The following is a 14397-nucleotide window of genomic DNA, read 5'->3' as shown; positions in this document are numbered from 1 at the left end:
TGTCAGTCATTAGTGTCCCCCCTCATCTCCCCTCATGTGTCAGTCTTTAGTGTCCCCCCTCATCTCCCCTCATGTGTCAGTCTTTAGTGTCTCCCCTCATGTGTCAGTCTTTAGTGTCTCCCCTCATGTGTCAGTCTTTAGTGTCCCCCCTCATCTCCCCTCATGTGTCAGTCTTTAGTGTCCCCCCTCATCTCTCCTCATGTCAGTCATTAGTGTCCCCCTCATATCCCCTCATGTGTCAGTCTTTAGTGTCCCCCCTCATCTCCCCTCATGTGTCAGTCTTTAGTGTCCCCCCTCATCTCCCCTCATGTGTCAGTCTTTAGTGTCCCCCCTCATCTCCCCTCATGTGTCAGTCTTTAGTGTCCCCCCTCATCTCCCCTCATGTGTCAGTCTTTAGTGTCCCCCCTCATCTCCCCTCATGTGTCAGTCATTAGTGTCCCCCCCCCTCATCTCTCCTCATGTCAGTCATTAGTGTCCCCCCTCATCTCCCCTCATGTGTCAGTCTTTAGTGTCCCCCCTCATCTCCCCTCATGTGTCAGTCTTTAGTGTCTCCCCTCATGTGTCAGTCTTTAGTGTCTCCCCTCATGTGTCAGTCTTTAGTGTCCCCCCTCATCTCCCCTCATGTGTCAGTCTTTAGTGTCCCCCCTCATCTCCCCTCATGTGTCAGTCTTTAGTGTCCCCCCTCATCTCCCCTCATGTGTCAGTCTTTAGTGTCCCCCCTCATCTCCCCTCATGTGTCAGTCATTAGTGCCCCCCCTCATCTCTCCTCATGTGTCAGTCTTTAGTGTCCCCCTCGTCTCCCCTCATGTGTCAGTCTTTAGTGTCCCCCCCCTCATGTGTCAGTCTTTAGTGTCCCCCCCCTCATCTCTCCTCATGTCAGTCGTTAGTGTCCCCTCAGCTTTGGAAGAAGAAGAAAAAAAAAAAGAGCCCCCACCAAACTGCTTACCATCACCTACTCTCCCATGTTGTTCCTGTTTCTGCCTCCAGTTGGCTTTCCTTTGTTACATGAGCAGCGGATGACACGTGACTTCTGCAGCTTAGCAGCTTTGGTGGTCACGCTGAGTACGGAATGTGACCGCTGATTGGCAGTGGCAGTCACGTGACCTCTGCCACTTATGTAACACTGGCGCTGATCGACAACCACTATTAGAAAGGGGCTAACAAAAACCTAGCTGCCACAATGAAATTCTTAGTCGCCATGGCAAGTTGGCGCCTGGGGTTTGTCAAGCCCTGCACTAAGTCAATGAGCTGGCCTATTTATGGGGTGTCAGAACCTCTTTTTCTCAGAGAACGAGTGCACCCAGACTGTGTCCATTTAATCTGAATGGCCTTACATAAGGTTCCAAATAGCATTGCGCTTCCTATAGTAATGAAAGTCCGCTTCTAGTAACAGGAGGGGGTGAGTTGCCATTTGTAGCAGTGTGGAGCCTAGTAAAGCAGCTCTCTGTATGAAGTCATTGAACGCGCCAAGTAATGACTGTTTTCAATTCTCCGGCCACAACAATTACAGTGCGGAGACATCAGTTCTCCCAGCCTGACAGGGCGCGGCTCTTGTGTGCCATGCCTCAAGCATCAAGATTAACCCTGATCTCACCTTGTTAGAACTTGTGCTGATGCCCCAGTTTCTACCATTCTTATTTAAACATTCCTTGTAAGTAATGTGTTTTCTTCACCTTTAACAGAAAGAGGAGTGTCACCGAATAGTAAATCTCTTGCCCCTGGAAAGGAAGACATTCTGAGTCCTTGTGATGGCTGTTTCCTGACTTGAAAGCACTTTGATATCTTGGGTAGGGAGCGTCTTAAAGCAATGGCACCTAGTTGTACATTATAGTTCTTATCATACAAGATTACTCAGAAACTCTTCAGACAGAGTCTGTACACTGTGTAAAGTCCAGAGCCTGAGGAAATGGTGCATTACATGGGAATATAAGTCTCTCTTATGAAACACATTAAATGGGTAAGGAGTACACCAGCATTTAAAACTTATCCCCTATTCACAGGATTGGGGATAAGTGTCTGATCACGGGGGGATGGGGTCCGAGCCTCTGGGACCCTCACGACCTAGAGAATATCTCAGAGATACCAGAGTGCCGTACTCATGTATCTCCGGCACTCCCATAGTCTACGCGATTTGGGGCCCTGTTCTGGAGATATTTGGGGGTCCCAGTGGTCGGACACCTGTGATCAGACACTTATCCTCTATCCTGTGGATACTTTTTAAATGCTGAAGTACCCCTGTAAGGTGCACTGGCTTACAATGCACCATATGAAGACGTGCATGACTCTCTCTGCTCCACAGACTGAAATCTATCCGTGCAAGCTTCAAACCAGTAGAGCGTTTTTGGTGTGAATTACGTTTTTTGTGTCTCTTCTCGCTAAGCCTTGTCTACTTTCTAAAAAGTGGCATGTGCAGTGTAAAAAGCTAAAAATCTTTGTGCAAAAGTGGTCTTGCAAGAGAAAACACACTAATAAGGTTAAGGGAATAACATAGATCTGATGTGATAATGGCACCAGGGATGAGGGTATATTAGGCAGCAAGTGAACAGTCTGTTCTTGAAGTTTATGAGCCTCATTTACGAAGGCTTTTCCAAGTAGATTTTGTAGGGGTCTTTTGTGTCGCATGTGTCTTGCGCCAGAGTTTTCGACAAAAAACCCTACTAATTCTCCCCTTTACTTAGAAACCCCCTAAAAAGGGTCTAGGCCATCAGTTAAAGAGGGGGGGTGACTTAAAAAAAAATACAAATTTACTAATGTTTCCACATAAAATGTGGTGGGTTTGAGCTTTGGAAAACCCCACAGGTCAGAGCAGGTGTAAAAAAAAAAAAAAAAAAAAAGAGCAACATGTAGGGAAAATCACCAAATGCAAGATATGGAAATGGTAAAATACCTGTCTGAAACAAAAACCCACAAAGTAAACTACACTCCACTATTAATAAATGAGGCCCGATGTGTCTGAAGCAGGTGAAATGGGAAAACATAAGAAGAACTTTGACAAGAGCCAAATTGTAATGGCTGGGTCAGAGCATCTCCAAAATGTCAGGTCTTGTGGGGTGTTTGTTACGTACTAAAAGTGGTCCAAGGAAGGATAGCTGGTGAACTGGTGACTGCTGAGTTATAAGTGCCCAAGGCACCTCTGGTAACGTGGTGTGCCAATAATGAATGAATTCTGGCTATGATAGAAAATGTGACAAACACACAAGGCATTGCAGCTTGCTGGGTAGCTAAAGAGGGGGGAGAAGTCACCATGATGAAAGTGCTTATAGGCAAATAAGCATCAGTACTGGAGCAGTGGAAGAAGTTGGTCTGGACTTTAGTGATCATGCTTTCTTTTACTTAAAGGGGTACTCCGGTGGAAAACTTTTAATTTTTTATTTATTTTTTTTTTAAATCAACTGGTGCCAGTAAGTTAAACAGATTCGTAAATTACTTCTATTAAAAAATCTTAATCCTTCCTGTACTTCTGATTAGCTGCTGAATACTACAGTGGAAAATCTTTTCCATTTGAAACACAGAGCTGTCTGCTGACATCACGAGCACAGTGCTCTCTGCTGACATCTCTGTCCATTTTAGGAACTGTCCAGGGTAAAAGGAAATCCCCATAGCAAACATATGCTGTTCTGGACAGTTCATAAAATGGACCGAGATATCAGCAGAGAGCACTGTGCTCATGATGTCAGCAGACAGTTCTGCGTTTCAAAAAGAAAATAATTTCCGCTGTAGTATTCAGCAGCTAATAAGTACAGGAAGGATTAAGATTTTTTAATAGAAGTAATTTACAAATCTGTTTAACTTTCTGACACTGATTTAAAAATAAATAAATAAATAAAAATTTTCACCGGAGTACCCCTTTAATTTTAACAGACAGTAATGTGTGTTGCTTACTTAATGCCCCAGGATGCAGTATACAAAAAAGACAGTGGAGGCAGTGTAATTCTTTGGAGTATGTTCTCCTGGGTCCTGACATGTTAAATTGACATATACCGCCAATTATTGCCAAATTATACCCTTCTGGACAATGTTTTGTGCTATTGGTAGTGACTTCTTTCAGCAGGGTAAAGCATCTGTTGCTAATGTCTTGGTGCCAGATACCACAGGTTACTGTATGTTTAGCTAAGATGACCTTTCCTTTTCCCAGGGCAGTAGAAATAAGCACACGGGCAACACCCCAGCCTCAGATCCACCAATTATGCTTAATCCGAGGTGGAGCAGGTTGGAAGAGCTTCAGCCACAGGACTATTAAAATGAAGAGTCTTTTTCCCATGGTTAATACTCTAGAACTGTATAGTGACATATTTCCATCACTACTGCAGTGACTCCATATAATGTTAGCATTTCCTTGGTTGATTGTGGTTGGCAGCCATGCCCTGACAAATTGTCCTTTTCCTGAACTTGAACCAAACATTGGCTTCTCCTCTAATGCTCTGACACATTGACTTGAGGATTCATTCTGTGGGTTATGTGCTATGTGGGATTACAGTAGGCCCTAAACCAGGCATTTTCGTCATCGTAGCTGCCACATAAATCCACACGTAACACTTGGAAATTTTGCCACAGATTCACAGAATTGTAGCAAAATCTATAGCAGGGTAATCTGCAGCATCTGATCTTACCCTAAGATTCTTCATAAACTTTATACGGTGATAACACAAAATTCTATTCTTGGGTCCAGTTCACCTTGTAGGGGGGTTGAATAGTAAAGTAGCAATCTTTGCAGATGACACTAAACTCTGTAAAGCGGTAAACACTATAGAGGACAGTGCACTGTTACAAATGGATCTGGATAGGTTGGAGGTTTGGGCTGGGAAGTGGCAGATGATGTTCAACACTGATAAATGTAAGGTTATGCACATGGGGAAGAAAAATCTGGGCTGGGATTATGTATTAAATGGGAGAACAATTGGGACGACTGATGTGGAAAAGGATTTAGGAGTCTTGGTTAATAGTAAATTTAGCTGTAGTGACCAGTGTCGGGCAGCTGCTGCCAAGGCAAATAAAATCATGGAGTGCATCAATAGGGGCATAGATGCCCACGACAAGGAAATAATTCTACCGCTGTACAAATCACTAGTCAGACCACACATGGAATACTGTGTACAGTACTGGGCACCAGTATACAAGAAAGATATAGTGGAGCTGGAGAGGGTTCAGAGATGGGCAACCAGAGTAATATGGGGAATGGGAGGACTATAGTACTCAGAAAGATTATCAGAATTAGGGTTATTTAGTTTAGAAAAAAGGAGGCTTAGGGGAGACTTAATAACTATGTATAAATATATCAGGGGACAGTACAGAGATCTCTCCCATGATCTATTTATACCCGGGACTGTATCTATAACAAGGGGGCATCCTCTACGTTTAGAGGAAAGAAGGTTTCTACACCAGCACGGACGGGGGTTCTTTACTGTAAGAGCAGTGAGATTGTGGAATTCTCTGCTGGAGGAGGTGGTCATGGTGAACTCTGTAAAAGAGTTCAAAAGGGGTCTGGATGCATTTTTGGAGAATAATAACATTACAGATTATGGATTCTAGATTTATAGGGACAGAACGTTGATCCAGGGATTTATTCTGACTGCCATATTTGGAGTCTGGAAGGAATTTTTACCTCTAGTATGAGGGTTTTTTGCCTTCCTCTGGATCAACTCAGTAGGGACTCATTAGGGATGTAGGTTGAACTTGATGGACTTTGGTCTTTTTTCAACCTTATGAACTATGTTACTATAATATTTTGTTTGACGTTCTCCCTGACAACACTGCACCCATGATAAATTGGGAGTGGACATGTAGTCTTCAGATTTGTGTTTTGCTAATTTCTCACGACAATGACCCAGCAGAGACTGAAGTATATATTTACTCTAGTGTTTCATTTTACATGTCATAGTTTTTGCTCTGTCATGCTTGGATGGGTACAATAGTTATGTTTAATGCATTTTACTGTGGCACTGCCAAGCCTTTGTTTATATCATGTGCCACTCTAAACATAACTGTCCTGATTTGAGCTGTGATGAATAACCAACCCTATGTGAACAGAATGGAAAAAGTAGAAAGCATCTTCCATAAGGCCCTTTATAGTTTGCTGTTACATATGCAGCATTACTTTTAGTGGAATTGAGGTACCTTACAGCTCCTTGTGTGCTCTCTCCTGTGCTCTGATCTTATTTGGCCTTTATCATAGGGCCCCCTTGGTGGAACCAATGCACAGGATATTGTTTTCCAGGAATTTTTTTTATTGATGCATCAATATCTGGTTGGATGGGGGTCAGACACCTGGCACCTCTGCTGAACAGCTGTTTGCCAGAGCCGTGGCATCTGTGTGTACAGAAGAGATGGGGGAGCTAAGTAGCCTTGCTGCTGCTTAGCTCCCATATTCTGTTTACTAGGAGCTGAGCTACAGTAACCCAGCACAACCACTACACAATGTTTCCAAAACCACTCCAGCCTCCACGGAGGATAATAGGCGCTGCCAGTAAGGTGATCCAGCAGTGATAATAAAAAACGTATTTTATTAAAACATGCTACGCGTTGCGAAACTGGACCGGTATCACAACGCGTAGCATTTTTTAATAAAATAGGTTTTTATTATCACTTCGGGATCACCTTACTGGCAGCGCCTATTATCCTCCGTGAAGGCTGGAGTGGTTTTGGAATCTATTATTCACGCCTGGGAGCATGAGGAGGAATGTGCAGCAGACTTAAAGGGGTTATCCACCATAAGGTGATTTTAGTATGTACCTGGCAGACAGTAATGAACATGCTTAGGAAGGATCTGCGATTGTCTTGGGGATAAATGGCTATGTTGTGAGATTACCATAACACTGTGGCTAGCTTCTTGACAACTGGTATTTCCTGTTTGACTTTTCTTTTTTGACTACAAATCCTACAGTTCCATTGCCCTCCCTCCCACACATCTGCCACCCACCCATTGAAACACAAATGAGCTGCATCCATCAAAATACCTTTGGTTTTCAATCAGGGTGCCTACAGCTGTTGCATTAGTTGCAGATTGATCCCTCCACCCATTGAAGCAGACAGGCTCCCTGTTATCAGCTGACTAGTGAGTCAGGTCTCGGCCGCATTGCAAGCTGGGAAATTTCTGAGACAAGTCATTTTGTATGCTGGTAAAAATAAATATTGGGGTGAAAATAACAGAAGAATTGTGAGAAAACCATCACACACAGGTACAAACACTATATTATGAACTACACTAACTTTACAGCCCCTGTAGCATAGTCAAATAAAAAAAAAATCCTGGAATACCCCTTTAAATGACCAAGTGCTTATACGTGTTGTGCAATCAAGAGCAGAAAACACTGATCAATGCTTTCCTACGGCAATGCATTGAACACTGCCTGCAATCAGTGTATCCTGGATTATAGCCCCCTAGAGGGGGCTGCATAAAAAGAGAAGAAAAGTTAATAAATGTGATTTAGCCCCTTCCCTAATAAAAAATAAGAATCACCCCCCTTTTGCCATTTAAAAAAAGTGTGTAAACAAACGTGGTTTCGCCGTGTGCATAAATGTCTGAACCATAAAAATATATTAATTAAACCGCACAGTCAATGGTGTATGCGCAAAAAAATTCCAAACTCCTAAATAGCGTATTTTTGGTCACTTTGTATACCATAAAAAAATTAATAAAGCGTTCAAAAAGTCTGATCAAAAAAAAATTTTTACTGATAGAAACTTCAGATCACGGCGCAAAAAATTAGCCCTCATACCGCCCCGTTCGTGGAAAAATAAAAAAGATGACAATTTTAAACATATTCATTTTGGTGCAAGTAAAACAAAATAAAACCTATATAAGTAGGGTATCATTTTAATCGTATGGACCTACAGAATAAAGAAAAGGTGTTATTTTTACCGAAAAATGTCCTGCGTAGAAACGAAGCCCCCAAAAGTTACAAATTGGCATTTTTTTTCTTCTATTTTGTCGCACAATGATTTATTTTTTATTTTTTTCCTGTTTCGCCGTAGATTTTTGGGTAAAATGACTGATGGTGGTGCCAAAAAAAAGCCCTTATGGATTTTTAGGTGCAAAATTGAAAGGGTTATGATTTTTAAAATGTAAGGAGGAAAAAAGGAAAGTGCAAAAAACTGAAAAATGCTTGGTCCTTAATTGGTTAAAAGCAAAAATCGCATATTACAAAAACACTTCCTTTAAAGGGAACCAATCAGCATATTTTAGCATATATAACGATTGGCAATGCGTTATATATGCTAAAATCATTATCCTCCCCATCCCCGGGGATGGTGAAGATATTTAAGTTATAAAGTCCATATATATATATATTTTTATATTTCGGACATATACGCACGCGGCGTTACCACATATGTTTGTTCTTGTTTACATATTTTTTTTTTTTTTTTTATGGGAAACTTTTATTAAGGAAGGAGTTAAATCACATTTTTTTTACACTATTTTATAGTCCCCATATGGACTGCGTTAGATTTTATACACTATTCAATGCTATGCCATCAGTGTTATCGGTGCTCGATTGCTCCAGGCTGCTAAGGCTTCCTGGAGCATCAAGCCACCAATCAGACGGCGAGGAGGCATGTAATGGCCCTCCCGCTGTCCTCTTAGCTGATCTGGACATCGTGACTTCACAGCAATGGTCCCGATCAGTGAGTGTTTTTTAATTTTTTATATTTTTTTTTATTTTAGACAGTGAAATCAACTTTGTTCACGACATCTAAGGGGTTAATTCCAGGAATCACCATGAACGATGATGTCCGGCATTAGACATGGGTCCCGCTATGACGTGGGCTCAGCCACGGCCGGCTATTAACCCTTTAGGCCCCTTTCACACTATAAAGTTGCTCTGTTAAAAGATCACTTATAAACTTTGGTTAGAAAAGCCTTAAGAAACGGATGTTAAACGGCCGTTATAAAATCCCATTAAAGTCTATGGGATTTTTTGATTATCAGCAGAATCCTGCAGTGCTTAGGGACTACTACTACTACTCCCATTATGGAACAGACTTGTTTCCATAATGGGAGTAGTAGTTCCCCGGCTGTGGCAGTCTGCCGGTGGCTGGGGAGGCTACATTAGTGTTTGTACTACTACCCCCATCATGGAACAGACTCTGTTCCATGATGGGGGTTGTAGTACAGAGGCTGCGGTATTGATCGCATCGGGTCTCACTTCTGAGACCCGATGCGATCAGAAATTATTAAACGGGTGGGGGCGGGCGGCATGCTCCGCTCCCCTGTGATTTATGATGTATTTTTACTTTTTTATTTTTAAATTCCCTGCCGGGAGCCCTGTATGGCTGGTACTGAGGTGCCATTTAGGGCTCCTGGCAGGTTTTTAAACTTAGTGTGCCTAATTACTGTATAATCACATTCCCCCTGACTTAAGTATATTCATTTTAGTGATGCTCACGTGGCAGTGGCCCTTCCCATGTAAACAAATGTAAGTGAAATCTAGAGAAAGGAAGGAAGGCGCCTCATGTGCGGGATCAGTAGGTCTTGCAGGTGGGGGTAGGGGACGGTGATTCCCAAGCCGCTTACCAAAGTTGGTTGTGCGCCCACACACAACAAGGTTAAGAGCAGAAGAGATATGGAAGAAGGTCCACTGCAGCCCTCCTGGGTAAGAGTAAAATCAAAACCGAATGACCAGGGAGTCAGGAGTTTGTCTGGCGCAGAGAGGAACCATAAAGCAGCCAAGTAAAATCAATGGATTTATTAGATGCAACGCGTTTCGCTGCGCATGCGCAGCTTCATCAGCTGATCAGCTGATGAAGCTGCGCATGCGCAGCGAAACGCGTTGCATCTAATAAATCCATTGATTTTACTTGGCTGCTTGATGGTTCCTCTCTGCGCCAGACAAACTCCTGACTCCCTGGTCATTCGGTTTTGATTTTAATGTAAACAAATGTGGTCATCTCCATGGACAGTCACTAGACCTCCATAAACCTCTCAGTGCTGCTAGTATTATCTCTCTTTTAGTATTATGATAAGAGGGTTAAAGTTCAGAGGCTTGTTATTTATTTATTTTTATTAAATTTTTTTACCCAAAAAGTCGTTTTAATAGCTATTTTAGCGGGCACTTTTTTCTTCTCTGTCTACCATTAATCTACATTTTTCATTACAGAGCAAAGCTGAACTATAACCCTCCAACGTATGACGGCACCCCATACAAAATTGAAATGGAAGGAATTTCAGTGACTGTTATAAAAGAAATTCTTGACTACCTTTTCAGTGGACAGGTATTGTACTGCTTATGAAGTGCTTTTAAATGAAAATAATTCCTGTGGCTAGAGGATGAGATGTAAATTTGAGGAGACCCCCAGTGCCCACTTGCCCCTCTACCACATCAGTACTATAATGCCATATGAAAGGTAGGAATGCCGGTATTGTAAAATCATAGACTTGGTAAAACAAGGAACCCACATCACTTCCAACAAAGTCTGATAAACTCTTCAGGCAACTGTACTGGTGCAAGCACACGTGCTCAGCCCTGATTGGCAAAACTGCAAGGTAGTAGCAATCACAGGCAGAAGCAATGGATGGCAAAGCCATTCTGCTCATCATGATTCTCCTGAAAGTGCTGCCCTTGCCCCCTAGTTCTAAATGCACTTAAAGTGTACCAGATGCTATAAAAAAAAAAGTTCTGACATTATAGAAACATGTCATAACTTTTCATTGGTCGGGGTCTGAGTGTTAGAATCAATGGGAAGAAAAGTGCAACTGAACGAGGCAATCCAGTAGACTTATTTGTCTCACCTAGCGCAGTTTTCTCCCAGCTAGTTCTAGGTATCGGTCACAGTCTGAACACTCAGACCCCGATCGATCAAAACTTTTGACATGTCTGTACAACACGTCAAAAGCTTTTTAAAGTGATATTGTCCATTTCAGGACAGCAGTTTTATAGGGTTGGGGGTTACTGTACTCTACTCCTAACCAAACACTTACCCCATCCAAACACCCACCCAGCACTTTCAGGAGAAGCACAATGAGCAAAATGGCTCTGCCATTAATTGTTCCTGTCTGTGGATGAGGTACGATTTTCCAAACAGATTGGCAATGGGTGTGTGCTTGTGCCTGCGCAGTAGCCTGAACAGCTGATCTACCGTCACCAGAGGTGGCGCAGGTTCCCTCTTTTACAAAGTCTCTGATTTTACCACAACAGTGGCACAGGTTTTGTGGCGAGGCATAGGAACTTCATCTTGGATATCTGTAGACACTTGTTGGGTTGTTTGTTTAAACACCTTAGTAAAGTCTACAGTGAACCTATATAGCGCCCGGCTTATTCACTACTACTATAGCCGTACACCTAACACATTAACAGGGTTTCCTGGTTTAGCGTAAAGCGTACACTACTGAATACACAAGGTTCTGGTGAAAATTTTAACTGCAGGGAATACATTTTTTAATGATAGGAGTCTGTGGTAAACACATGCGACTATATGGCATACAGTTGCATATGTCATGATTATACATATGGCCTATATATTGATTGTTCCCTACTAGTGAAGTAGGTGACTAGTTATATCTATTAAGATTTATAAAATTGGATATGCTTATTGTCTGCTTACTGAGTGTATAAAGACGTATATTTCTTATCTCCCTGGGTAGATCAGGCTGAGTGAAGAAACAATCCAGGACGTGGTACAGGCTGCTGACCTCTTGCTACTTACTGATCTTAAGACTTTGTGTTGTGAGTTCCTTGAGGGCTGTATTACAGCTGAAAACTGCATCGGCATTCGAGATTTTGCACTGCATTATTGTCTAAACCATGTGTATTACATGGCCACAGAGTACCTTGAGACCCACTTCAGAGATGTCAGCAGCACAGAGGAGTTCTTAGAACTTAACCCAACAAAGCTGAAAGAGGTCCTTTCTCTTGAGAAGCTTAATGTGGGCAATGAAAAATACGTATTTGAAGCTGTGCTTAGATGGATATCCCATGACGCTGAAGTGAGAAAGGTATGAGGTTCACTTGAATGGGGATGATCTGCAATATCGGACACAGCCCATGGACAAAAAGAACCTTTTTCTAAGGGGGTTTCTTGGTGTTAACGTTGTCTCTCCCCTGCAAATCTGTCAGAACATGTTCTACTTCACAATTGTCAGGAGTATGTTTAGTGGTCTGTAGACGAATCTGATTGTTTTACCTATGGTTTATCACAATGCAACCAAATCGATGGAGACATTTGTTATCAGATGATGGAATTACAATCCAAGCAAGTCTCTATACTGTTGTGGGGGGACTTCTTTGCTGTGGTTTTTAGGATACCTTTACACATACTGGGGGAGATTTATCAAAACCTGTCCAGAGGAAAAGTTGCCCAGTTGCCCATAGCAACCAATCAGATCGCTTCTTTCATTTTTTCACAGGCCTTTTCACTAATGAAAGAAGCGATCTGATTGGTTGCTATGGGCAACTCAGCAACTTTTCCTCTGGACAGGTTTTGATAAATCTCCCCCACTGTGTTTGCTGCAGATTTGATGCTGTGTAAATAAATGTAACTAAATGTATGAACACACCATCTATTCTGCAGCAAACATGGTGGCCCTCATTTACTAAGAAAATGGGGTTGTAAGTCTATCTTGCTTTCTTACCCGACTGCTTTTTTCCCCTGGTATTTATTATTATGTCGCATCCTGTTTGTCGCACGTGGGTTTTGTTGGTTTTGGTTTCCAACTCCTCTGAGCTCTCGGGAAAAAATCCACAACAATTCAACAAATTCGGGTTGGAAACCTTAATAAATACGTGGGAAAGCTCAGAAATGTCGGGTTACGCCCCTTTTTCGGGTTTGGGAGAATCCACATCGGGTCCGTCGGGAAAAAATGTTGCATCGTGTCGCAGACTGGCGCACGATGTCTCCGACATGGCGCAGACAAATATGCGACAAAAAAACCCGACAAAAGAGGTCGGGTTTAGAATAGTAAATGAGGGTCTGAATATCAACTGGTGTGCACCTGCAAGATTGAGTGTGCAGTGTGGCCTACACCCCCCCCCCCCCCAAACTGAGGTCTATATTGATACCCTAATCAGTTTCAAAGGGAGACTTCTCTTCTGCCATGTATGACATGAAGCTCTATAAGCTGTATACTGTTCCTCAGTATACACTTACAGATTTCAGGTATATGAAGAGAAGGACTCCCGCATTGAACCACCAGAATGCCCCTCCATTTAGAGAGTTAGCAGTAAAATTGTGTGTTACCTGGTGTACCCACTGCTGTATCTAGGTTATCACCTGTTTGTTGATAACTTTTATACCAGCATCTAGGGCTGAAAAAACTAATCAATAAATCGGCATTTCTTTTATTTTTTAGAGAATGAATCTGGTTGCTTTGGGCAACTGGTCAACTTTTCCTCTTCACAAGTTCTGATGATTCTCCCCATAGTCACTAGTTGAACATGTTTGAGCCACTGAAGTCAACGGGGCACGCGCTACTCCTTGTTAATATATATTAGTATCATATTTTGACAGGTTGATGACATATGTGCCATGGGAGGCACCACTGTGGCGAGTTTATCTTCACAGGTAGATTGTATGGCAGATTATCACGATTTCATTTTGCAAAGGGTAAAATCCCCTTGTTCTCCATACAAAAAGAAGCGTACTGTAGATTTAAAAAATAATAATAATCAGCAGAATGTTCTGATGTCTGTGTAGGCCTATTCTGCGGCATGTAGATGTTGTTTTGAAAACACTATAGGGGCAATGTATTAAGATCGCCAGTGTTAAGGTAAGTGCCATGCCTCTCAGGCACACCAGTGTATAAATCCAGCTCCTCAGAAGTGTGCACCAGCTCCTGAGCTGGCATAGACTTTCACTACAATTCATGCAATGGGAATACTATGCACTCCTCGTCTGCACGTGAGGTGCAGACCCAGCAAAAAGTTGCATGTCTATGCCATGTGCTTCGCCTGGTGCTTCCTTCATAGACTTGGGCCTTTACATGTGAAACCTCGGAATCTCTCACATCTAAGCATGGCTTAATGGCATATAACACCCAGTCAACAATGTAAAAAAAAGCAATTTCTTGCTAACTTGCATACACCCCAACATAATACCACTGTGCATTTAAGAAAAATCAAAAGGTATCATAGACCAAAAAAAATTTTACTTAAAAAATGTGCTTCTTTTTTAACCTGTTGTGGCTCAAGGGCGTACAGGTACACCCTTGCGCCCAGGTACTAAAGGACCAAGGCTGTACCTGCATGGCTTTGCCCTTACCGGTCACTGCTGCGCACAGGGTCTTGATCAGAACGGGTTGACTGCTGATAACTATAAGCAGCCATCCTGGCACATCGCCTAGGGGGGACCCTTGTCAGTGATCGTAGTGATTCGCTGGTAAATTCTGAACGGCAAATCACAGCTTTTCCGGGCCAGTCGGGTTTCTGGTGTCCTCCTCCTATCACCTGCGATTAGCCGGTCAGGACT

General features: G+C 42.5%; 1 protein-coding gene across 5 annotated transcripts in view; it reads left to right on the top strand.

Annotated features, from left to right (window-relative positions):
- Positions 1-14397, top strand: part of GAN (gigaxonin) — a 57084-nt gene that overhangs the window by 2843 nt on the left and 39844 nt on the right. For 2 of the 5 annotated variants that reach the window (XM_056526163.1, XM_056526164.1), the window contains 2 exons: positions 10095-10209; positions 11579-11929. In XM_056526163.1, coding sequence (XP_056382138.1) covers positions 10095-10209; positions 11579-11929 — 466 coding nt within the window. Of the gene's footprint in view, positions 1-1682; positions 1788-10094; positions 10210-11578; positions 11930-12524; positions 12543-14397 lie in introns of those variants that run through there. The other 3 variants (XM_056526166.1, XM_056526168.1, XM_056526167.1) reach the window with 3 other exon arrangements.

Source organism: Hyla sarda, chromosome 6 (assembly GCF_029499605.1).
Source record: "Hyla sarda isolate aHylSar1 chromosome 6, aHylSar1.hap1, whole genome shotgun sequence".
Taxonomy (NCBI): domain Eukaryota; kingdom Metazoa; phylum Chordata; class Amphibia; order Anura; family Hylidae; genus Hyla; species Hyla sarda.
The sequence above is the reverse complement of the archived record's forward strand: the minus strand, read 5'-3'. Positions and strand labels throughout refer to the sequence as shown.